We start from the raw sequence: 26,261 nt of genomic DNA, 5'->3' as shown, positions 1-26,261 counted from the left end.
ATATATATTGCAAAATGATCACCCCATTACATCCCCAGGACTTATAACTGGAAGTCTGTACCACTGACCAAAGTGTCTGGGTCACAAAGAAACACACCATCCATCTCTAAAGAAAAGCATTAGTCACATCTTCACAAGCCACAGACTCCAATCTCTCCCCATCTCAATTGCAAGGGACGAGAACTCAGCAAACACAGGGACACGTTTCCCAATAAGACTAACTCTTAAGATGAATATCAAGCCTCACCACTGAAACCACAGTAGCCTTCCTGCTCCCTAAGTAGCCCACGAGAAAAGTCTGAGTTGGTTGTTGTTGACAGGGATCACACCAAGACCTAAGGAGGTGAATCAGCTGAAATAGGTATAATAAAGCCATGCTTTGTACCAAATAACCTCCTGATACCAAACTACCGACAGTCCTCGGGTTACATCGGACTTGACATATGTCGTTTTGTGTTATGTCACCATCTCCTATCTACACTAATAAAAGAGAAAGATGCAAATTGACCGTACCTCTGCAACACCCACCAGCCAATCAGGAGTGAGTATGCAAATTAACCCAACAAAGATGGCAGCGGCCCTGCTCCCCAGCCGCTCTGGGCCTCTGGGCAGCACGCATGCAGGCACAGAGTGGCCAGGCGGGCAGGACACCTGCTATGAGGGGGAAGGCAGGGAATGGAGGGAGCTACAGGAGCGGCCCTTCGGCTGGAGCGAAGACTGAAGGCTCCGGCCACAGTGAAGACTCCGGCCACAGCAAAGACGGAAGGCAGCGGCCAGAGCGAAGGCCTGGGCAGCCAGGGGAAGGAAGGCCTATTGCATGAATCTTTGTGCAACGGGCCTCTAGTTTATTTATAAAAAAAGAAAAATAGAGTTCCGTCATTTTGACATACGTACATATGTGCTTTATGTTTTTTATTATTTATTTACCACAAGTAAAGGTCAGGAATTGCTATCTTTCTTTTAAATTTTTTTTTTACTGTTTCACTTCATTATCGCTGTGTATGTGTTCCATGTGAGTGACGTAGGTGTTTATGTAGGTAGGTTCTGACTTACAGTGAAAATCGCATGATGTCGCACATAGGAACGGATCTTTGATGTAATCTGAGGACCTATTATATTGTTGTATTAGCTACCAGTTATTGAAAGCCTTGTGTCCAAGACAGTGCTAAGCACTTATGTATTTTGGCATTCCTTGGTGTATAAATCTAATTGGTTTTGAAAAAGGTGTCAAATAATGATTTTTTTGGATAGTGGGGACATTATGCATTGTTTTAAATGAAAAACAAAACAAAACAAAATCTAGACAGCCTATGTAAAAATCCACCAAATATTTCTGCATGGTATAATACATTTAAAATTCCAATTCCCCAATTATTTAATGCATGATGAACTAATGGGTACATTTAATGTAGTATGCAAGGATACTACACAGAATCAGATTTAAATTATGTTTTCCCTCTGAGGGAGGTATACCCACAATATATATAAAAATTCAGTATAAGAGAGGGTAAGTAACATATCTAAAGTCACACAGCTAACAGCACTTGCCCAGTCTTAATTCCTGCTCTGCCAATGATATATTTTATTCTCTTACTAGAGGCCTGGTGCATGCCTCTCCTCAGGACAAATTGTGTTAATAAAAAGCATGGGGTCCTGAGACGAGATCTTAGTCTCTTTAGCTAGGCTCCTCTGACCCCCAAATGCCTTTCAATATTTCATCTCTGGACTCTTACTTAAGTTACACACAGCCCCTTCTCCAGATTGCTGAACCCCGCTAACTAACTCTGCCTTGCCCCACACCCGGGACCCAGGATTCCCTCCTCTGGCCAGCTGTAGGCACCCAGGACCTGGGTTTCCCTCCCTCTGGTTGGCCGCAGGCACCCAGGACTGCAGGGTGAGCAGCTTGTCCCTTTCCCGGGCCACAGCCTGGCTGGTCCCCATTCCTCTCTCATGAGCTCATTTGTTCCTGGCTGGTCCCCATTCCTCTCTTATGAGCTCATTTGTGCCTGGCTGGTCCTCATTCCTCTCTCCCCAGTGTTGAGTGTCTGAGCCGTTATGGCGTGATGGCATGAGGGCATGACAACCATTTGCATATTAGCTCTTTATTATATATGATTCCATTGTTTTGTGCCATGGAGAGTATATACTGTGGACCTGCCTACATAATTGCTATGCTGCCCCTCACCCAATAATTTTCTCTCCCTCCTATTTGGTAGGAAGAAATTTGGTCAATGAAGAGGCTAGGGGATTGCAGTGCTCTAATATCTATCAATGAGAATATTTTAAAATCAGAGGGTTGAATGAGGTCCTGTTTGTAGATTTTTAAGTGCTATTCAGGTTGTTTAATGGGACCGGGTAGGTAGGAAGAAGAGCATCAAGAACACGAAGAATATGACTTCCATGAAGCCATCAGATCATGCACATGTGGCCAAGGCTTGGTTGACAGTACACAGCAGTGTACGTGTCCCCCCTTCACCTCATCTGAAGTGCCTGAGACTCCTGTCCATTTGTGGCTCCTCCTCAATGCTCTTGCCTTGTCTCTTTCTAGGGTTGGAATAGGAGGGGTGTGGCATGGGGCAGCAGAGGATAGGGTAAGGTCTATAACCCTGCAGATGTTCACTCCAGAAATGGCTTATAAAAAGCATACAACTTGGAAAGTACACTGGTTTATGACTTTGAAAAGTTTTAAATAGTTATGGAAGCAGCTCGTTCTGTCTGACTAGAGATTTTGGTCACCTTGAATAAATAAATGTTGCCTACCCCTTGCTTTAATTCTTTGAGGCCTGATGAAAGGAAGCTGTCAAATTATTATCGGCTGAACACTTTGTGGTCTTTTATGATATTTGAATCTTAAACAAGTTCCCTTCATGGAGAAGGTAGTGGCTTGAGGAAAGGAGTCTGCAGGGAGCATCAGAGGACCTCGTGTAAGAAAATGTGGATTTCCTCCTGAGCACGGACATGGCAGGAGCACTGTGGGTAGGGGAGTTGTCGGGGGACCAGAATTTGCAGTGCATCGCACTGGGTTTAGCTATGACAGTGTTGCAGTGGTTCAGTAGAGTTTGGGGGAGGATATTTAGTAAAGCTGTACACTCATTGGCACCCCAGAGGCATCAAGACCTGTCTAAAGCTCTGATTCCAGGGAAGTAATTTTTTGTTAAAGAAGAATGGGCTCCTTCAGAAGTAATCCGTTGGTTTTTCTTTTAATCTTATCAGGTGGAGGCATAAGGTGTAAGAGGGGAGAAACACAGATTCCGGGAAATTGTTTTAAAATTTCCATAAACTTTGGGGAAATATTGGTCAAAATGGTTAGAGGTTTTCCGTGGCCTCCATAGTCCAGCCAGATTGCCTCCCCTAATGCAGCATCATTCATGGTTTATGTCTGTCAAGCGAGAGCCTCAGTGACAAAAAGCTACACAAAAACTTTCTTCTTCTACACGAGCCAAGCAGTTGTCAAACCTGCAGGACGAACTTGAAGGGCTTTAGACCAAAAGATGCTTAGAATTTGATTTGGGATTATGACTCAACCCATATGACTAAATCTAAATTCTCAGATTTTTATAAGGTGTTATTTTTTAAGGGGGTAGGAGAATGCTAAGAATTGACTGTAAAATACAAGAGGGAAATTGTACTTCTCTTTATTCTCCCACACAAAGATCAGGAAGGATGTTAGCTGATGGCAGGCACTAGCTTTGTGTGGGTCTGTTCTAAGACTTAGTGGCATTTCTGACTTCCAAAAAAGAAAAGTCTTAACAGAGAAGAGTTAAAGTAAACTTGTTAGACAAACAAGATAAAGCTTGATGCTTTTCCTTTGCACTTTTCCCATGACAGTTAGACAAGTGGAGGGAGGGGTGTGAATTAGATGTGGATCCTTAAAGCAGCCATTCTCTTCCCCTGAAATGGTCTAAGAAACGCCTGTAGATTTCCCTTAGAAACCCCAAGTCCCTGGGACAGCCGAGGGGGCTGGGGACCATGGGAGGGGCTGGGGACCGAGGGAGGGGCTGGGGACTGCGGGAGGGGGACAGTGAGGAATGTCTCATTTCTCAGCAGCACTGCAGGTACTTCCCAAACACCGCTCCAGTGTCCCTGGAAAAGGAGGAGTGGACATTTCCTGGAGGAATAGGACGTATAAGGGGACAGGGAGAGCCTAAGCTCCCGGCTCCAAGCTTGTTCACACGCGGCCATGTGGCCCTCACAGAAAGCAGCAGGAGGAAGGAATCGCCACCCCAGTCCTCTGTCTTATGGATGAGGATGTTGAGGTTCTGCATGTCCTAACAGCTAGAAGGTGCCGGAACACTGCTGGCTGACTCCGCACACCACCAGGTCCCTTTTCCTTCACCACACCTGCAACCCACGTAGGATGGTGGTTTTCATTATTACTGAGTGGAATTTATTCTTTTGGAGTTACTTAATCCCTCGTTAAATTAATCAAAACTCCATTCTAACCCTTCTCATTAAAAAAAAGGAAAAGCCACGACCAGGCAAGACTATCCATTTCAAAGGCTGCAGCTTGGATAAACTCATTCTTAAATGCACAGTGCCCGCAAATGCTTCAATTTATTTTATTTTTTTTAAGTATTCAGTTTATACTCAGGCCTGAAATAAAATCGGAAACACTTTTTTCCTCTCCACTTTACTCTTTTTCCAGATATTTGGGGATATGAACTCACCCTTTTGCCCTCTTTTTTACCACAAAATTTCTAATATGAATGCTGCTTCTGTGGACAAAGTCCCTAAAAAGACAAAAAAAGATTCAATGACAACTGAAGTCCTGTGATTTGCCCCAGGATGTGGGTGTTAGTGAAATCTGTCTCTCCTCACTGGTTGAGAATGACATGGGAGATGTCATGGCTCCTTGATTATGGGTGGTTCGGACGAGCTGGAGCCTTTGAGCAGGTTAATCTGAAATTTGTCTTTTTTTTTTTTTTTTTAACCCCAGTCTCTTCCAAAGAGAAATAGTAAGAAGGCAAAACTATTACAGACGGTATTTGACTTCCTAGGAATGGAACTAATTCAAATGGAAGCTAATTTAGCCAAACTCTCAATAATGTCACAGGAACCAAAAAGTACCAAACAACTCCTCCTCCCCAAAGGGGTGGAGAACAGCTCTGCGTGTTTACATTCCCCCTGGCTAAACGAATATCCGAGCAGCCTTAATAAGGCACATCATGTCATTAGAGAACATTTCCCTGAAGCAAATTCTCAGAGGACATTAATAAGATATGACTCCTACTTATTTCCAGTGGGAAGTCTTATGTTGCTATATATATAAATTAATGTCATCACAGATGAGTTGCCGATTAGAACACATGTTTTCTCTGGGAACCCCTGGGGATAGTACTAATTATTGAATTATTTATTGTTTGCACAGAGCAGAGAAAAATTCTCTCTATGAGCAAGACCCTTCTGTCAGGAAAAACAAAACACTGGCCAGAAATGTTGCCCCGAGAACCAAGGGGATTGAGAAAGTCGGCCAGAATTTATTTTGGGGGGCAGTTGTTTGCTTGTTTTATTGATTGTTCCTTTATGTATTTGTTTGTGGTTCTTTCTGAAACATCTCATTGGGCAAGAAAGGAATGGTGACTCGTGATTTTGTTTGGAGTCAATTTAGGACATGGGTTCTTACCGCTTGTGCTGCTGCTATCAATCCCCCCAGCATGCCACCCACCCACCCTAATGGGCACATGTTGAGGCCACATTAATGCTGATTGTCCATTACAGTGGCCTGCAGACATTTTTTAAAAATTCCATCCTAGGCAAATTCAACCTCAATCTCCAGAAGAGGAACCCCCAACATGGACGTTTTGTGAAATCTGCCCGGGTGACACCAACGTGCAGCCAGGGTCTGAGCCACCTCGTAGACTGGGAAAAGGCTGGGACTGGACATCAGGAGCCTGGGCCTCATTGTAGCTCTGCCCATGGCACTCCCATCCCCCCGCTCTGATCCCCTATTTCCAAAAAGATGATTAGATTATCACTACCCACCACGCAAAAAAAAAAAAAAAATTAGAAAATGCCAGTTGATATCCAGGAAAAAAAGTACTTGAAATTTCAACATTAGACAAATATCCGATCGCTATTTTCAAGCATCAGAAAACAAGTAGCGTCTATCCAACCCATCACATGCAAGTTCCCAGCAAACTCCCAAAAGAGATTAGTAAACCAGAAAGAAGACAGAACTAACTTCTCACTCCCAAGATAATACCTCTCAGCCCGCAGAAGGGGTGTAGCAACACTTTCATAAACACTGCCATTTTAATAAAAAAGAACATGTTCCCTGTCTTTAGCTGCTATGCGCAGGGCACCGGCTGACTTTTTGTCTCCCAAATAGGGGAGCTGTTAGGCCGCAGTGCGCTGCGCTCTTGGTTCCTGGAAGGGCCCGGTTGATTGAGATTTACCAAAGTTAATGGCTGGGAATCCATCACTCTCTTTTGGGAATGCCCTGGCACCTCATCCCATTCTATGGCACTAACCAGGTTGCAGCCTCCTCGCAGTCCATTTGTCCTGCGTGGGCAGCCAGTTTTCTCCAACAATGTTTTGATGAGGCTTCTGGAGTGGTTCAGGGGCGGGTGGTCGCCAGCAGAGAGGACTCGGAGGACAGCTGTCAGCTGGCCAGGACTCCAAGCGCCGCCGCTGTCCCGGGCTGGGGGTTTCTGTGTCGCAGCAGAGGGCACAAGCCCGAGGAGAAGGAGCAATGGCAGGCAGGGTCCCGAGAGCCTTGTCCAGAAGCACATTTCCACTCCTCCTTCGCCTGCAGTGTGTCTCTGATGGAGTAGCGGGGTTGGTGTCCACGGGGTGCACTTGTACCTGAGGAATTTCTGTGGCGAAGGGGGAAAATAAGGCTTTAATTATTATGCCTGCAACGTGTCTGAAAGGGTTCATTAATTGGGTGGCTAAGCTGCTTTGCAATGACAAGCTGTTTCTGAACAACAGGGGGTCTGGTCTGTAGGTCATTGCTAACCCCAAACAGCAGGAAACTATCCTGGCTGTAGACTTTCAACCCGTAGGAAAACCAAGAATGTGGCTGTATTGCCTCTCTGAACTAAACCTAGAGTCAAAAATTAAGAAGAATACGTTTCTCTGTTCATCCTGGTATAAGTCATAGGACTGCGGACAGGAAACACCCTCGTTTTATCTCCTTGGTGAGGAGAATTCCCAGGGCTTTGTGGTCCCGATCACTGAAACATGTAAATAAAACTAAAGAGAAATTAAATTTTTAAAAATTGCCAATGTCATGTAGAGTTAGAAGGTTTTATGTAAAGAAGGGTGCTGGAAGAAGAACAGTAACATTCAGAAAACAATGGTCTGCCTTTAGATTTTAGTTTACTTAAAGTACAAATGATCTTACAAAAAAAAAGAATTTCAAGACCTCATGAGCCATGATAAATCCACATACTCCGTGGTCATTAAAGGGGTAAGAGGACAACCTGAGAGCCAATCAACTTCTGGAACAAAATTTAATCTCTTCAAACAATTGCTTAAGAAATGCAAAATGTTAACAGTATCTCATGTCCGATTTTGGCCCAGAGATGAGCTAATAATGACTGTGGGATAGGAAAAAAAATATTAGGATTACTTTTATAGTTTAAAAAAAAGGTGGAAGAGTTAAGATTCTTCGGTTAGCAATTTAAAAAATGACAGAGGATGATACAAACATTTCTAAACCTAGTGCTTACCTTCAGAGGGAAGACAAATGGCTATTTATCTGGAGCTCTGCGGCCTTTTAAATCTCAGAGAGCATTTTGTGGTTACAAAGTTCTCTGTTTTTAAAATTCCTTGACTGTGTGCTGGGAGCTGGAAGGGATTATTCCAGCCCCGTGAAGTTTCCAGTTGCCATGGAGAGAGCTGCTCTGAAGGTAACAATGAAGGTGGATAAAAGTGAGAACTTTCGTCTGGCAGGTTTTCAGGAAAATCAAATAAAACTGGTTCATGAACCCGACTTTTTCACATTAATACTTACCAATGTTCATAGAGTCACCGACTGTCACTTGCCTTTTAAGGGGCAGATCAAAGTCAAAAGATTTCACCTTGTAGAATGGAAAAGTTTTAGTGTCAGATTAAGGGGTTTTTTTTTCCTTTCCAGTTGGTTCTGTGATAACTGTTTCAGCCATACTCCAACCAAGCATTTGTGAAAAAGATACCTGGTAGACTCTTTAGAATCTTATTAATTTTACAAGGTAGAGAGGTTTAACAGATTTAACGTGGTTTTAAATTCATAAATAGATATTTTCAAATGAGAAGGAAAGTATTTGTGGGAGGAATAAAGTTCTAACCTGGGAAATAAGTGGAATTGAATGGAGAACTTTAATTAGCTGTGTACGTTATGATCTCTGTATCTGCTGTAGAAGTGACTACATAGGATCCTTCAGACTCTAAAACGGGCTCTAGATAAACTACTAGTGAATAAATGACTACAAGAACAAAGCGGTCCATTTTACAGGACGTAAGAGAAGTTAAAATGCAAACTTTCAAAGTGGACTAAGTACACATAAATGGCACATAGTACACAGAAACACAAAGTGACTCTGAAGAATGATGGATAGAGATGTATGAGTTCGATTCCATAGGTGGTAGATGGGAAGGAATAGGGCTATGGTGAAGAGACAGAGGAAATGAGAAGAGAAAGAAGTTAGGATAGTCTCCTCAATCACTAATTGGATATGAAAACTTAGAACAATAGGGTGAGATAATCCTAAAAGAATGCTGGTAACACTGATAGAAATATGGCTGGCACAAAAGCTCCCAGAAAATGCCTGGCTTCTTGTTAATTCCAAATATGGAAGACTTGGATTCATCTGAACTGTCAAGGGAAGGGGCTCGGCCTGTGGTGGTGAAACCTAATGCAGTTCCAGCTGCCTGCTGCAAAGAAAGCCAAATTCATGACACAGTGCTGCTGAGAAGAAAAAGGGCTTATTCAAGTGCTGGTCACCTGAGAAGATGGGGAACTCTCATCCCAAAGCCCATCTTAACATCTCAGTGCAGGCAGGGTTTTTTTTTTTTATCAGGAAGGAAAGGGAAAGCAGAACAAAGATATCAGGGGGAGGGCCTGTGGACATGCAGGCAGTGTTCTTGCTGGTCCCGATATAGATCTTTAACATCAGCCAAAGTCTTGTATTCAAGCTGCCCCAGGCCCATGCAGGATCCAGGAACAGCTGGTTTCTTCAATATACACACACACACACACACACACACACACACACACACACACACACACAAAAGGTTCTTGGCGATTTATGGCAGGCATGACTAACCTGGCCTTCTTTGAAGACTTATATCCTGTTTTCTGACACAGGGAAAAGTATTGTTCATTATATGTTATTTATTTGTTATTTATTAGAGAAGGTTACTTTTCAGGTTAGCGTAAGATTTCGCATAAGATATGCAGGATGCACAGGCTGTGCAGGATGTCTTCCCCTAGGCCTTAATATGGATCTTTATGGTCACCCTTCTTGAGTTGGTCATCTGGGCTTTCTAACAGCTGAATTCCTGTTGATTGAGTGGTTGACATCATCCAGGTGGGCCTTGAGGCCAGGGCTCTTCCTAGGTTCACACAGGAATGGAGACTATAATGTATATTAAAAACCTTTAACATATGAGCTCTATTTTGAGAGAAAATTCAGGTTAAAGTAATAAGCTGGGTTTAACATTTACTATGATTAACATGGGTAGCTTTATAAAAATTTTATAAGTTTACTTTGTTTGTATATTCTTATTTTAGTTCTACTCCATGGCTAGTCAGACTAATATAAGTAGTATATCACATTCATTTCTGTCACAGAGAGATTAAGTGGAGTTAAGAGTCCAGAGTGGTCAGTTTAACAGAGGAGCAAGGAGTTGGCCAAAACCTTCCAGCTGTAGATCCAGTGGAGACAGAGAAGCAAGGAGGGAACAGGCTCAGGACCTTGTTCCTGGAATTGGGCCCTTGCTTTCTGACCCAGCTTCAATGAACAGGTCCTGAAATTGGCCATCCCTGCCCAAGTCCCAGTGTAGTACCTGCCTGGTTGCCACAGAACTAGCACTCACAGGACAGTGCCCCTGCTGTGACTTGGGGACCTTTTTCCTGGTTGCCCTGTGCTGCTGTCCACCTGGAAGCCCCATATTTTCTGGCGCCAGATTTCCTATGGTTACTGATTCCCTTGTAACAGAGCCCGGCGAGTTATCTCCCCTAGGGATTCTTGAACACCATTCACTAGTCTCAAGGGCTCCCAATACCTCTACCCTTCTAGCCACAAACCCCAAGACGCCCAAAGTGAACTTCCTCTTATTGTCACCAACCAGTGCCGGCTCTGTTTGCCCCCAAGATTTGTTCCACCCTCACAGTCAAACCTACAATTCAACCACCAGCCAGGTTCCTTTTCCTGTTCCGGGTGAGACAGGACTGGAGGGGCAGGGAGAAGCCCTGGATGTAGGCTATAAGGCCGGCAAAGCCAAGAAGGGCTGGCAGGCAGATGATAAAAAAAAGGAGTAAGAAGGAGATAAAATACTTAGCGGAATATGGCAGCATCATCTCCTTTGCTTGACTTTGAGCTGTAGCTCTAACAAGTGCCCACCCTGCCACTTCCCCGGCAAACTTGAAATCAGCCTTTCTTCAACATGGCTGCATTTGCAATCCAAGCACCTTCTGGGGGTAATGAGTTTCACATGTTAACTCACCAGCTGTGTAAAGAAGGAGCTAATTTACTCCTGATTGATACTCACATGCCCGTTAACCCCCAGGTGGGGGCAGTGTCATGAGAGGCAGTTTCTCCTGATATGCCAACTGTTACTTGTGCTATCACAGGAAGATAGAGTGGCCAGGAGGCAGGAGGGAAGAGGGGAGGGGGGCACTGACCAATCTGTCCTTCATTCAGTTTTGGCTCTTTGCCTGAGTCTTCCTCATGCCCACATAGGAATGTAGTTACATACCCACCCTGCCTTGACCTAGAAAGAATTTAAAGGGTCCCACCAGGAAACATGAAATACAAGACGGCAGCAACTTAGGAAGAGATTGAAGCAAGGGTAGGGCCGTCTAGTGTGTACAGTGTATAGTGCAGGGCTGCCTGCCCGTACCGTTTGGCAGGTTTGGGCGCTGTACAACTCCAGAGATCATCATTCATGTCTATAGTCATTACAGATTTATGTATTGGCTTTCATGACAATGTATTAAATTATATTATTTATTTATTTTCCAGTAAATGTCCTTTGAGCTGGCGGCAGGACTGCGTGTGCTCTGAATCCCGCCCACCCCTATGGGATCCTCTCTGGCAGTCACATGAGGTCCTACAACTCTGAGCTACCTCTGGGTCTCGCTTCTCCTTGCATGCCCCTTCACACTGACTTCTTCCCTCTTTCCAAGACACGGACCTCTCTAAATAATTTGTACAAAATGTTTATGAACACTGTGTAGTGTTTTTTATACCTAGGCACTGTGCTAAGCAATTTCACATATATTTTCTCCTGTAATATCAGTTGAACCTAATTAATGAACTTCTCGCTGTACATTTCAGAAATACCCAGGTTCACACAGTCTATAGGTGCTACCAGAAATCTGGGCCTGTGAACATCAAAGTTGATGCTTATACAGTAAAACCTTGATATAACAGATTAATTCAGGTAAGGTGTCCGTTAAAGCAGGTAGTCCATTATATAATAAAGTAGGTTTTACAAATGCATATATTACAAGATTGACAAATTAGTTTACCTGTTTTTTACTTATGTAGACACATTTGTGTGATTAAAATTAAGTATGAATGAAAAGTTTAATTTCACAGAAAAGTTTTCTATATGTATTACAGTAATTGTAATTTTTTAATACATTTTATTGATTTTTTTACAGAGAGGAAGGGAGAGAGATAGAGTTAGAAACATGGATGAGAGAGAAGCATCGATCAGCTGCCTCCTGCACACCCCCTACTGGGGATGTGCCCACAACCAAGGTACATGCCCTTGACCAGAATCGAACCTGGGACCTTTCAGTCCGCAGGCCAACGCTCTATCCACTGAGCCAAACCAATTAGGGCAGTAATTGTAAATGTATACTGAATAGGTCTAGTAAATTTGTGCATTCACCAGTCACTGGGAGCAAAAAAAATGCACACAGCTGGGGGACGGCTTAGCCTAGGTCGGAGGCACATCGGTGGCAGCATTAAAACTGCTGCAGAAAGTCATGCCACGTGCCAACAGAACCAATGAACTCATAATGAGGTGTGATCACCAAACATTCTTTATGAGCGATGACTATTGGCGTTAAATATGTACAGTATAGTTGGAGATGTGTAATACTTATTTATGGCAACGAAATGAAGTACAGTGTTTTTACCAACATATGGTCTATTTGCTGAAATTTGTTAAAAGTAATAGTGAATTCATAACAAAAAAATAACCTGTTGATTTAATTATAAGCAAATCTTGGTTCAAAGCATTTTAAAATTAACAGGGTGTTAATTTTCACATAAGACATACAGACCGGAAATTTTGTCCTTTAAATCCAAAGTCCGTTAGTAAATCGAGGTCCACAAAATTGAAGGTTTACTGTCCTACTAAGCAACTGTCTGCTGCGATGCCATCCCATGTTTTTATTTGTAAGTCCAAGCCTCATTTTACAGCGCAGCACGGGGAGGGGGGAGGGGACACAAAGGAATCAGCCACGAGCCCATCATCAAGGAAATAGTCTTACATTTTGTTTATTGCTTTCTCCCCAAAGCCTCTTCAGCCCAGAAATTCTCAGAGAAAAGAAATTGAAGAAAAATGTAGAACTTTAAACCAAATAAAACCTCAGGCTCTCCTCTTCAGTGATACTCACCAGACATTGGAAACAAATGCTACTCCCTCTCTAACCTATTTCTTATGGGGAGAAGCAGAGGGTTCCACTGAAAAGCAGTTCCCAAGGCCAAGGGACTCATTTGCACATCTTCTGAAGGCAACATCCCTGGATTTCCAACAATTTGAAAATGCCTGCTGTTTTGAATTCAGACCTTTACATTCTCTGATTTGGAAGCTAATAGTAAAAATGATTTCTAGAAGACATTTTATGTGCAATTTTCAAACAATATTTTTCTTCTTATAAAAGTCATATATGATCACTAACTTTCAAAAAGCTGAGAAAATACCTGAATATTAAAAAATGTGGCCTCTCCGCCAAAGAAAACAGATATTAATATCTGTTGTAGCTTGTCTTGCTTTATTCTTTTAACACCGTTTGGATCATGTCATATGCATTATTTTAAAGCTCATAGTTTTTACTCATTATATTGTCAGTCTTCCTAGAGATGGATTTATTTTATTAGTCATTTCAAAAATTCACCTTTCGGTTTGGTTTCAATGATCTTCGTTAGAACTTGCTTTCCATGTCATTAATTTCTACTCTTTTTTGTTGTTTCCTCCCTTAATTTTTTTTTCTTTGTCTTTCTTGGTTCTTTCTGTGGCAGACTTTGCTGGATTCCACCCGATATTCATTCCTCCTTATTCCATTTATTGGGGGCAGCAACGTGCCCAACTAAAACCCTTCACTTTTCCAGACTCATTATAAGTGAGGTTCACATGGCAGCGTTTGAGGTCAATGTGAATGGAAGTTTGCCGGGGACATCAAAGAGAGGGCCTCCTACCTGGAATGTAGCAGTGACACCCCATGTGGCCCCAGTGAGGTAAGGAGCAAGAGACCAAGGCTCCTCCCACTCAAATTGAAGGAGCGGGAAGACAGGAGGAGGCGCCTGGCCCTGAAGGTGTCATCCAAGTCACTGGAGGAGCCCTGGCTGCCTGTGCTTGGAGCTCTGGTTGAGTGAGAGCCTGTTGTCCAGTTTCCGGTTGACTTGCACCAAAGGCCAGCCCCTGTACACCTTGGCACAGCAATGACATGTCTCGTCATCTTCAGACTCGTCAAAGGTCACCTGATCCCTGTGGGCTGCTTTTGTTCACTGCCTCTGCTTTCCCACTCGGCACGTGGGGCTCCGAGCCTTTGCCAAGGCCGGCACCCACTGTCTTGGTTTCAGGCACTTCTCTGAAAGCTTGTCACCCCAGGGCACCATTTCAATGCAGCGAGTTAGTTTGTCGTCCTCCCTGGACCCAGTGCCTGTGAGAGTGATACTTCCTTCTTTCCCAGAGATCCTTGCTTCTCTCCTCTCCTCCTTGGGGACTCCTGGCATAACGCCACTGATGCAAGTTAGCGCTTCTCAAAGACAGGAGGGGCCTTTGATGTCAGACAGTTCGGCCTTCTCTGTGCAAAACCCCTGACACAGGAGCACGAAAATGTTAACTTCTGGTTCAGAATAGGGCAGGAAATACGGAGATGTGGTGTGTTTTTTTTAAATAAATAATACCAGAATAGTTAATAGAAAGTTATCCTTACCATTTCTTAGAGAAACAGTTTCCTTAACAGGACATTTTCCAGAAATAATTTCCAGCAAACCTTTAATTCAATGAATAATATAATACAACTTAATTCAGCAAGCACAGGTTTAAAACCTGTTATGTGCAAGTTATTGTTATAGTTTGTGTGAAATGCACAGATTTGTGGTATCAAGGCCCTGCTCTCACATGTGCTTGGTCTAAGGCAGAGACCCTGGCCCACCCCAAACAGCCCCAATTCAAAGTGGTTCAGGGTGTGTTCTGTGTGGGAGAAGGGATTCCTTGGTCTGATTAAGGAGAAAGGGTAGTGCTTCATTTTTAGTGGATAAAATCCAATGAGAAAAATAACTCAATCCAGGGATTTCCATTTTAATTAAACTTTGGAGAACTGAAAGGAAAATAAAAAGATAATCCCAACAAGGGGTTTGTAAAGACTGGGAGCCAAAAAATGGGGCAGCCCCATCTTGGGGCCTTTGCACCGTCCCCATACACACTGTCCCGGGCCCACTCCCCTCCCCTCCAATGATCAATTTTCTAATCTCTCAGTTTTCTCAACCAGGAAGTGAAGATAACAACAGAAACTTACCTTCGTGAAGCTGTTGTGAGGATTTACATAAATTAAATGGCAATAAAATTAACGACTTCCATACAGCACATACAAAGTGCTTGATGAGGGTTAACTGCCGGTGTTCTGGATCCAGCATCTAGAAGGGTTCAGGAATCTGGAGAAGGTGCTGTGCGTAAATTAAATAAGAGTCCAGAGATGAAACATAATTTTGGAAGGCATTTTGGGAGCCAGAGAAGACTTAGCTAAAGAAACTAAGTTTTAAGTTCTCCTTTGTCTCAGGACCCCTTGCTATTTATTAACACAATTTGTCCTAAGGCAAGGTAGATATACACATCAAAGGGTAGGATTAGGTACAGAATCCATTGTCAGATGGGGAAAAACTGCCTACGGCCATTCAGGTGTTTGGCCAGTAGGAGGCAATAACATGTAGATTTAAATGCCCTCAGTTGACTGGCAGCAAGCAATTATTTTCTGCATCCTTTTCAGGTTTGGGGAAATGCCCTCAGCCATTTCCAGATGATTCTAGCCCTGCTGACATGCTGGAACTGGTCCCGAAAGCATGGTTTATATATTTTCATGGTATTATACTCAGATATTTATTTAGCATCTTCCTATCACTATATGTTAGTGATACAGTAATGAACGGGACATGCCCACTGCCCACAATCACAGTTTGTCAGAGGAAGAAAACCTGGCAAACAGTTCAACCGAATGCACCGGGGTCAGTGCTATGATACGGTTTGTATGGCATGTGCTGTGTGAATCCCTAACCACATGTTGGCGCCCTGGAAGGCAGATGGCGTCTGTGGCATCTTTACAAGCTCTGCTAAGAGTACTGAGAGTGGCTTCAAGCCCAGATTTTTTGTCATCAATCATCTGCATAATATGTCAACATCTTTGTTGAACATTGGGAGCTTTGCTGCTCTCCATAGGATATGGGGGGTGGCCCTCACCTCCATAATCAGAATGGGTGGGGCATTTGTTGTTGGCTCGACCCTTCGTGCCCTAGTGGTGATCACATGAATCCTTGTCTAGACAAGGGTGATGGTGTTGATCAGGGGTCCTCAAACTACGGCCCGCGGGCCACATGCAAATACAAATATTGTATTTGTTCCCATTTTGTTTTTTACTTCAAAATAAGATATGTGCAGTGTGCATAGGAATTTGTTCATAGTTCGTTTTTTTTAAACTATAGTCCGGCCCTCCAACGGTCTGAGGGACAGTGAACTGGCCCCCTGTTTAAAAAGTTTGAGGACCCCTGGTGTTGATCATCCCTGTGATAGTGGTTTTGGCCTCCAAGCTCAACCAAATCATTGTAGTCAGCTTCCTATGCTAACTATGAAATAGCTCGCTACTATCTCCGGGGTGATGCCTTTTACAGATGTGTCAAATGTTTGGGGAACTGTGATGCCACGACTGGCATGTTCAGAAGAACAGCGTGTGGGTGTGTAACCACTTGCCCTTGGCTAGGTCCGAGCAACAGCTTTTGAGTTTGTAGCTTATATTGTTGTCAATTCTGTTTGGTTTTTTTTTCACAGAATTTTACTGCTGGACACTTCAATATCAGAGACAGTAGGAACTGAAATTGCATTAGTTGAAGAGAACAAAGTCAGAGCTGAAAAATGCATGAATTACAGATGCTGACAGCTACCGTGTTGTATCTATTCTAGTCATTGAAACACCACCTTTTTCACTTTGTCATCTTTTCTGTGACCTCAAATTTCCTTTGGTTGGTTGATAGCGGAGGAGTGACTGTGGCTGTATCCGCCAAGAACATACTCTCATTGTCTTTAGGCTTTCGGGGGGCGCGGGGTTTGTCTCAGCCCATGTGATATGTATTGGCTGGGATGCCCTCTTGGCCAAATCATTCTGTTTCTAATGGGAGAGGGAGTATTCGGTAAGTGGATCTTTGACATCTTGAGGCTTGGCACTGGGGAAGGCACTTGGTTGAAGATAGTCCAAAAGAATACAGCGGCTTGGATTCTCCGAAGATCAACCTCAGGAAGGTTAGCTGATACTTCCTGGCTTCCCTCAACCTGATCCCTGCTCTTCTCTGCCTGCATGGAAACCTCAGAGTATTGATATTTTGCTGACTTTCAAGGGAGAAATCTGGCTTTTGGACCAGAGCAAGGAGGAACTAAACAGGCACAATGACTAGATCCATCCTGAGGGGCTGCTCAGAGGAAAGCTGTAGCTTCAGAGGCTCCGGTTGGCTGCGGCCGCTGGAGATTGTGCCAGACTTCCTGTTTCTGGGCAGTGACTCCAGACTGTGTCAGCTGCTCAGGCGACGGTCCTAAACCGAGTCTTCTCCCAGCATGCTCTGCAGCTTTGGATTTGCGGTCCACACTGGGTGGTGAGTGGCCCAGTGGATAAAGAAGGAGCCCCAGTACCTGCTTTGTGACAAATGCACCACAGCTGCCTGAGACCAGCACAGGTGTGTCAGCCGGGCTGCAGTCCCCATGGGGAGGAGGCTCATAGCAGAGGTAGAGGGCTGGCAGGGCCCATAGGATATGCAAACAGACTTCTAACAAAAACCATCCAGGCATTATCTGTCTCACGTTCCTGCCTACTCACTCCTGGCAGCAAGGTCCCAAGAAAAGCCTCGAAATGTCCAGAGAAAAACCAGGCCTTCTGATTATGAGACCCAAGTCAATAACAGAAAACATGTTGAGACGGTCGGGGTTTGGCCCATCTCTTAGCCCGGTTTCTCCTTGAGGGAGTCAAACCTGGCCCGATGGACAGACTGTCCTATTCAGAGAAATAGGTTCCTAAAGACTCTATCGCCTGCCTTCCCTTCTCCTCCACTGGAAAGTCTAAGTCCTTTTTCTCTGTCACCTATGACTTTTGGAATAAACCCTCAGGATGGCACGTGGCAGTCAGCAGAATGCACTCAGGATCACCTGGAATTCATTGGAACATGTGCCACTGTCCCTGGCACCTGACAGGTACTTAATCAGTTTCCCTTTTACCTTTAGAGCCAAGCTTGACTCTGATTCCCAGAAAGTTAAGGAAAAATAAGGGACAATTCTCTTTGAAGTACTTATTACAATGTTTCTCAAAGAAGCTGATGGGGTTTCTTCTGCTCTTTCACTTCTCAAGAGAATAAAAGAGAATAAAAGGAATTACAGTTATGGTGGTTATGAGCCCTAGGGTTCCCTTTGCTCGCTTCTATAAGATGAGCCAGCTCTGACCCAGGGAAGCCGACACTTTCATGAGATGGGAGTCTCTATGAGATTAACAATTCTCTATTACTGCACACAGCATGGAAAAATGGTTATTTTCACAAATATCTAGGGTTCTACTCAGAACCATATCATTTCTGGCCTTCCTCTTCCTGGATTAAGTTTATATTTTAAGATTACATAAGAGAAATAAATCCTCAACTTACACATCCTTATTAATGGTGATTATAAAGGGGATGTGGGAACAGCACAGCCTTGGGAGAATGTCTTAGTCCACTCAGGCTGCTATAACAAAATACCACAGGCCTTCTAGACAATAGAACTTTACTTGTCACAGTTCTGTAGGCTGGAGGTCCAAATCCAGGAGTCAGCAGTGCAGTGTCTGGTGAGGCCCTGATTTCTGGGTCATAGACAGTTGTCTTCTCTCTGTGTCCTCATAGAGACTCTAATCCCATTAGACTCTAACACAGTGGTTCTCAACCAGTGGGTCGCGAACCCTTTGGGGGTCGAACAACCCTTTCACAGGGGTCGCCTAACACCATCAGAAAACACATATATAATTACATATTGTTTTAGTGATTAATCCCTATGCTTTAATTATGTTCAATTTGTAACAATGAAAATACATCTTGCATATCAGATATTTACATTACAATTCATAACAGTAGCGAAATTACAGTTATGAAGTAGCAACGAAAATAATTTTATGGTTGGGGGTCACCACAACATGAGGAACTGTATTAAAGGGTCACGGCATTAGGAAGGTTGAGAACCACACTGCTCTACTGGGACTTTTTATAAGGATTCTAATCCCATTCATGAAGGTTTCCTTGTTGTGACCCAATCGCCTCCCAAAGGCCCCACCAGCTAACACCATCACATGTGGGGTTAGTTCTCAACATAGACAGTCTGGGGGAGGTCACCAACATTCAGTCCATAGCAGAAATAAGGGAGTCCAGGGAAAAAAGTACAGAAGTAGATTTCAGCATCTACAGTTCCTGGTTAATTAGCAGACAGAATGGAAAACTGCAGCTTTTGCTAGCTCCCATGCTATTTGGCTGCACTTCCTTTAACCCATGGATTATGTAAGATTTCTAACAGCTTTGGAAAATGCTATCTCAGTTTAAAATGATTCCAAAGTCAAGTGCTCGTCAAAGTCAGAGCCTGGTGGCACCAGACTCTCCTGGGTACATGTTGAAATGCAGATTCCAGGACTCTGACCCAGCTCTAATCAGAGTCAGAAGCACGGGCCCCAAAGACTCTGTATTTTGAACAAGCTCTCCGTGTGGCTCTTTTTCCTCATCAAAGTTTGAGAATCTATGCCAAAACCCCAAATCAGGAGCAAGCCCAGAGAGGCTTGAACTCTCTTGCCCTTAAAGAAAAAAAAAAGTTAAGTCAACAACAACAAAAAATGTCCTGGCCCCTTTGTATGGTTCTTCAAATCTGCTAGAGAACTCTGTGTACCAGAGCTGTGATCAGAACTGTCAGGAGCAAGCTGTGATAGAAAAGGTTTTCACTCAATCCACAGAGCTAGTTGAATGGGATCAATAATCTTTGCCAAAACCTAATCATGCAGAGATGCCATGAGTAACTTTACTATTTTAAAGTCCCCACAGTACAGCCAGGATCTCCAGCCAATTCGGGGGGCTTTTCCAAGTCAGTGTCAATTGATTTGAAGTACTGAAGAGACTCTTCAGTTATATTGTAAGGTAATTCATGAAGAGAATGGAGAAAAGTGAATCATACGAACATATCCTAGAATATGAACATACTAGAAAAAGATATAAAATGTTAGCTGATTTGACAGAAAATACCAACCCCACCAAAAATTGTAACATCCTATATAATAAAAGGCTAATATGCAAATAGACCAAACAGCAGAACAACAGAACAACCAGTCACTATGACGTGCGCTGGCCACCAGGGGGTGTGTGCAGAACACGGCGGGCGACGGCCCCGGTGGGATGGTGGAGGTGAGTGCGGGGCACCAGACCAAGGCAGGGTGCTGGTTGCTGTCATTGGGACAAGCTTCTGGTGGTTACGGAAAATTCTTTGCTCTCACCCGCCGAGGTCCCACCTGGCACTTGCACCTGCTGCTGGCACCGGCCCTGATAGCCCCTGAGGGTTTCTCCACCTCCTCCTGCTCCTGAGGAGCAAGTGGGGCAGCAGCCGTTTACTCACACCCAGTGATGGCTCCAGCCCCGCTCACACTGCTGCTGGTGCCAGCCTCAGTCTCTCCATGCTGTCAGTGGGTGCAGGTGGGGCTGGCATCGTCGGCGTGTGGGAGTGGTGGCGGTGACGATAGTGGGGCTGCCAACAGACAGGGGACTGGGGGCAGCGGCGGGAGGGGCTGGACAGGGGTGTGGAGGATGAGCCACATCCCGCCCCTGTGCCCACCTCAGCCTTGCGGCCCACAGTTCCTTTCAAGGTGCACAAATTTGTGCATTGGGCCCCTAGTTCCATTATAAAAATAATGTCAACAAACTGACTAGTGTCATCAAATTCAATAGTATTTAAGATTACTCACTGCACATACAAAAAAAAAAATAACCCCTACAAAACACCTCAAAACCAGTACCCTGAAATATTAGTACTTGTATATGAATGCAATTCAATCGAAGTTTTTCTATATTTCACCATAATCCTAAAAATTTTCACCATATTTTCAGTAGGAAGTTGTTTAGGATCTTTTCTATTTTATCAAAGATGTCTTAAATTTGTGATCAATCATGCTAAAGTCTGCATCATCCTTCTATTCCCTCTATAAAAATAATTACAAAAACCATTACTATATAAAGGAGTGTGATACTTAATTTTATATCTCAATTTGATTGAACCACAGTCCCCAGATATTTGGTCAAACATTATTCCCGATGGTGTCTTGAAGGTGTTTTGTTTTTGTTTATTTTTGTTTTTGGATGAGAATAACATTTAATTAAATCAGTGGTCTTTGAGTAAGGCCTCCAAAATGTGGGTGAGCCTCATCTAATCAGTTGAAGGCCTTAATAGAACAAAGAGCCAGAATAATTCTGCCCACAGACTGTCTTTGGACTCCAACTGCAGCTCTTCTCTCACCCTTCAGCCTGATGGCCTAGCCTGTACATTTTGGACTCATTAAGCCTCCACAATAGAATGAGCCAGTTCTTTAAAATAGATTGATTGATAAATAGATGATACAGAAGATAGGTAGATAGATAGATAGATAGATAGATAGATAGATAGATAGATAGACAGATAGATAATAAATAGATAGATGATGATGATAGATAGATAGATAGATAGATAGATAGATAGATAGATAGATAGATGATACATAAAGAGGGAGAGGGAGAGAGAGAGAGAACAACCCCTTGGCCAGGGAGGCAGGATGAGCTGGCAATACGGTTCATGTGTCAGATGTGAAACCTCTGATGTATTTCACAAAGGACATGAAACTTTAAGGCAAAATTATTGAGCAAAAATAATTTGTTAAATTGAGAATAAGACATTTAGAGATCTAATTCCCAATAATAGTGTCTCTGATTGTTGAATCCTGAGCTGGGTCAATGTTTTGAGGACGATCTGGGGGAACTGTGCAAGTCATTATGGTAAAATTCATTTTATACTTAGTGTTTTAGCACCCTCACTGTTCTAAAGAGATGAAGAGTTTAATTGAAAGAATTCCTCTACTAATAAGATCGTTTATTTTAATGGTAAACGTAAATGTAAAGTAAATGGATAAATATAGCTTATTTTTTAAAAATTTACACTTACCAAAATCACCAAAATACAAACCTTTTAAAAATAGACCTTGTCTTTGATGTTTATTTCACATTATCAAAGTACATCCAGTTATGCAAATTTACACTCTTATTTCACATGTTTGCATTCCTGATATACATATAACAGGACTAAGAACACCTTTGCAATATTCAACCTCAAAATCCTGCATGGTGAAAACGACATTCTCAGCTGCCTTATTCTTCCTGCACAGGTACAAATACAATTCTAAATAAGTGGAGTGAACACTCAAGACTAAATTTTTATGCCACCTGAGGTTATTTGTACTTAATTTTTAAAATGGTCTTCTAATTCCTGAATTATTATTCAATAGGTAACATTTCTTTGGGAGCTCCTTAAACTATTTCAAGAAGCCTCATTGTTTCTGGGATTCTTATAATCTACATGCAGTTGACAATAGCTATATACCAATGACGCTTAAATATTGGCATTATTGTGCTATGCATTCACCTAAGATATTTTTTTAAAGTGGTAGTCAACCTTATCTCTCTTTTGTGAAAACATCTTGCTAGGCTAGAAAATGAGCAATTATTTCTGCAATTAGGCAAAGAAAAAGGACAGGCCAGTGCAACACAGTCCTAATTTTAAACAAAATTATCAGATTGAATCAAAGACCTTAACATTTTAGTTATAATCCTATGAAATTCAAATATGCCTAAATCACATTGCGGCTCTAGATGACTGCGTGCTCATTCTGTTCGATGTTGCTCACGAGATCTCTCATGTCACTAGTTCCTGTGCTGGGTCTACTGTTAAAATAGAGGGTGTTTTCAAAAGTGCTCTCCTGAGGTAAATGCACACGTCTCTTCTTATAGAACATATACGCCGCGAGGCCAGCAACCACGGCAATCAGGAGGATCACCACCACGACTCCTCCCGCCACCCCGGAAGACGGCTTGGACGGCTTAGACGGCTCCATCTTCCTTGGGTCAGCTAGAAAGAAACAAAGCCATTAGGAAGAGGGCGGAGGGAGGCGGAGGGTAGGATGCTATGCAGAAAACACAAGCTCCTTTTTTTGAAAAACTAAAATACATAAATATTCTTTCCAGTGATATTTGTCCAACAGAAATGCAGGACATGAAAAGAGAATAAAGGATTATTTTAGATGTTAAGATTATTATTCAGTTGCAAGAATGTTTTATTTTTTTTAAATATATTTTATTGATTTTTCACAGAGAGGAAGGGAGATAGATAGTTAGAAACATCGATGAGAGAGAAACATCGATCAGCTGCCTCCTGCACACTCCCCACTGAGGATGTGCCCGCAACCCATGTACACGCCCTTGACCGGAATCGAACCTGGGACCTTTCAGTCCACAAGCCGACGCTCCATCCACTGAGCCAAACCGGTTTCAGCAGAATGTTTTATTTATCTATGTAGCATAGAGCTACACAGATAATCAATGCTTTAAAATATTTATACCTGTTTCAAAATAATTAAGGCTGCTTACAAATACATTATATGAAGATGAATAGAATAGTAACAATAATGATGATGACAATAAAAAGCCAGTGAAAATATTAGGGGGAAAATAAAATGAAAGCAGTAGAAATCTGGGCTCATGAGTGTAATTAGTTAACAAACAGCACTCATGAGGCAATAAGGGGGTTGCAGCAAACCATAAATCTCACTGAGCTTTTTAGCAGCCAACCAAATGAGTGAAATAGGGTGCTACCTAATTCAAGTTATGTATAAAATTAAAATTAAAACCATTACTTAAAAAAAGAAAAAAGCCACAGGGATTATTGAGAGAAATTTCTTCTATGGGTTGTTATAAGGCAACTCTTCACAACGGAGAAATCAATGTCTTTAAAAACATCAGTGGTAAAGCCACCAATCTGACTCCAACACCTGCTTTTCGAGAGCATCAACCAAGAGAGGCTGATGCCATAACGACAAAGTTTTTATATAAAACCCAACTACTCATCTATTCAGTTTAACTAACTACTTTCAGAAAGGAGTATAGGAAGGGATAATTATGGTTTTTTAAACGAACTATACTGATACATTACTAATGAGGAACTTGAAATTTCATAATGGCCTTACCTTTTTCTGTCATTGGCGTATGGGTGGGTTCAGCATCAATAACTGTTAATAAAATAAGAACTTTATTAAATACTTATAAAATCCATAATAGTTGCATATATAGTATCATTTGGTTCACAGATACATAAAATCCTCCATGTTTGGATTATGGTAATATCACCATAATATATATATATATATATATATATATACACACACTATTTATTATATAACATATATATATGTGTGTATATATATGTATATATATATAACCTATATATGAGAGATAGATAGATTTGATATACAGATATAGATTTATTTATATCTATTTATGCATATTCTATAACAGTATCATACAGTTGTATGATGAGTTTGAATATTTTGAAATATCTGAAAATACAAGGGTAGGAAAAAGTAGGTTTACAGCTGTAATAAAAATAAATAATGCAATAATCTTATCTAATAAAGAGGGGGTATGCTAATTGACCCTCATGCTGTCACAAAGATGGTGGCACTCATAGCCAATATGGAGGGGATATGCTAATTCAGTACCTCGCTCTCAAAGATGGCGGAGCCCACTGCCACAAGATGGTTGGCAGGGGAGGGCAGTTAGGGGAGACCAGGTCAACAGGGGAGGGCAGTTGGGGGTGACCAGGTTGACAGGGGAGAGCAGTTGCGGGGGACCAGGTCAGTAGGGGAGGGCAGTTAGGGGTGATCAGGCTGGCAGGGGAGCAGTTAGGTGTTGATTAGGCTGGCAGGGGAGTGGTTGGGAGCCAGCAGTCCCAGATTGTGAGAGGGATGTCCGACTGCCGGTTTAGGCCCGATCCCACCTAAACCGGCAGTTGGACATCTCCTGAGGAGTCCCAGATTGGAGCGGGTGCAGGCTGGGCTGAGGGACAACCCTCCCCCCCAAGTGTATGAATTTCGTGCAGCGGGCCACTAGTTAATAAATAATAATACAAGAATAAACTGTTTCACATACTCACAGCTATAAAACTACTATTGCCATTCCCTGTATGTCCTCCAATTTGCATTTGAGTCTCTGATACTGACCCTCAAAAATCTACCCAATCTATCCATAAATGTATTCTAGGCTAGAAATTTTAAAACTAACCCATGGAGGCCTTAGGTATTACTAAGCATTTAAATGAAAGTGAAATAAGACTCCAGCATTTCACCAAAGGGTGGATAGTATCTTAGAACAGAGTTTTTAAAGACCCAAGAACTACAAAATTCTAAAATAATAAAATCTACAGGGGATGGAGTGATAACTCATCTAATTCGTTTATTTAAATCTATTATGAAATTAACAATTTTATCTGTTGGGAAGGATATTATGTGAAGTGGGATAGATAAAAATATTATTAACGTCCAGATAATATCACATCATGATATTATAACACTGTTTTCCCAATCCCTGTCCTTCCATGGGCTGCCACTTGGTTTCAGTAGGAGGCTTACTCCATCTTGGAAGAGTTATTCCTTAAATCTTACATGATTTAGTCTTATACATGACTTGCTGTAATAAATCCTGTTTCCCTTCCAGAACCTGGCCCCTTCTGGTTTGCCAGGGTGACTGCTTCACCCTTTTCTTCTCAGGCCATAAGGCTTTTGTGGTCTGGCTCTCCAAACTGCTGCAATTTCACAAATCCATATTAATGGATATCCCATTATAAATCAAAACCATTTTGTCAGCTAAGCAGGCAGGGAGTGTTTCTTGCTCCTTCAGAGCTGCAGACCACAGTAGACTGAATTTTTCACTTATGCAGGGGAGAGCTCACAAGGAAGCTGTATTCACATTATAATCCTACCCCTGACATCTTAATATTACAAAGCAATGGTAGCCTGTGAACATATGTGCCATTGGGCAAAATCTTACTTACTTTTTGGTCTTTTACAAATATATCCTTTGTAGGAAGAACAGTGAATATTATTCCAAAGTCCAGAAGATGCAACTAAAGAGGCACAATCATTTCGTTCACCAGTGGGCTCTCCCGCCATCCAGTTGACAAAGGAGAGTGGGTTATTGTTTATCCATTGCCACTTTCCTGTTTATCAAATGCAACCAATAAAAACACAAGTTAAAAATAACCTATCTTAAATAAAGTTCAACGCATCCAAGTAAAACTTGTAAGTATATTATACACTATAATTAATCATGGTTTATAGTCAGACTTTTAATCAGCAAGATTATAAGGACTAACTATTACAGAGAAGTAAACTGAGAATATGTTTTTTATACAGCTTTAGGTGAAAACTTATTCCTAATTAATACAAATACGAATACTTATCCTTCCCTAAGTTTTATTCTGGCAAAGACAGAAAATATTTTAAACTAACTTAGCTACTGAACTTATTTTTTTAATTAGCAACTTTCAGGATAGCA

At 42.3% G+C, this 26,261-nt stretch overlaps 2 protein-coding genes across 4 annotated transcripts in view; both read right to left on the bottom strand.

Moving 5' to 3' along the window:
- Positions 1 to 7,752, bottom strand: part of SLC39A12 (solute carrier family 39 (zinc transporter), member 12) — a 72,620-nt gene extending 64,868 nt beyond the window's left edge. For all 3 annotated transcript variants that reach the window (XM_006759918.2, XM_015561459.1, XM_006759917.2), the window contains exons 1-2: positions 7,674 to 7,752; positions 6,471 to 6,815 (exon numbers count right to left, since the gene is read on the bottom strand). In XM_006759918.2, the coding sequence (XP_006759981.1) occupies positions 6,471 to 6,731 (261 nt within the window). In that variant the 5' untranslated portion in view covers positions 6,732 to 6,815; positions 7,674 to 7,752. The remainder of the gene's footprint in view (positions 1 to 6,470; positions 6,816 to 7,673) is intronic.
- A 14,092-nt stretch (positions 7,753 to 21,844) lies between these two features.
- Positions 21,845 to 26,261, bottom strand: part of MRC1 (mannose receptor, C type 1) — a 116,034-nt gene continuing 111,617 nt past the window's right edge. Inside the window, exons 28-30 of the mRNA XM_006759916.2 lie at positions 25,759 to 25,923; positions 23,897 to 23,938; positions 21,845 to 22,782 (exon numbers count right to left, since the gene is read on the bottom strand). Of these exons, the coding sequence (XP_006759979.1) occupies positions 22,523 to 22,782; positions 23,897 to 23,938; positions 25,759 to 25,923 (467 nt within the window). The 3' untranslated portion in view covers positions 21,845 to 22,522. The remainder of the gene's footprint in view (positions 22,783 to 23,896; positions 23,939 to 25,758; positions 25,924 to 26,261) is intronic.

Source organism: Myotis davidii, unplaced genomic scaffold (genome assembly GCF_000327345.1).
Source record: "Myotis davidii unplaced genomic scaffold, ASM32734v1 scaffold376, whole genome shotgun sequence".
NCBI lineage: Eukaryota > Metazoa > Chordata > Mammalia > Chiroptera > Vespertilionidae > Myotis > Myotis davidii.
This window is presented reverse-complemented; position numbering and strand designations above follow the sequence as displayed.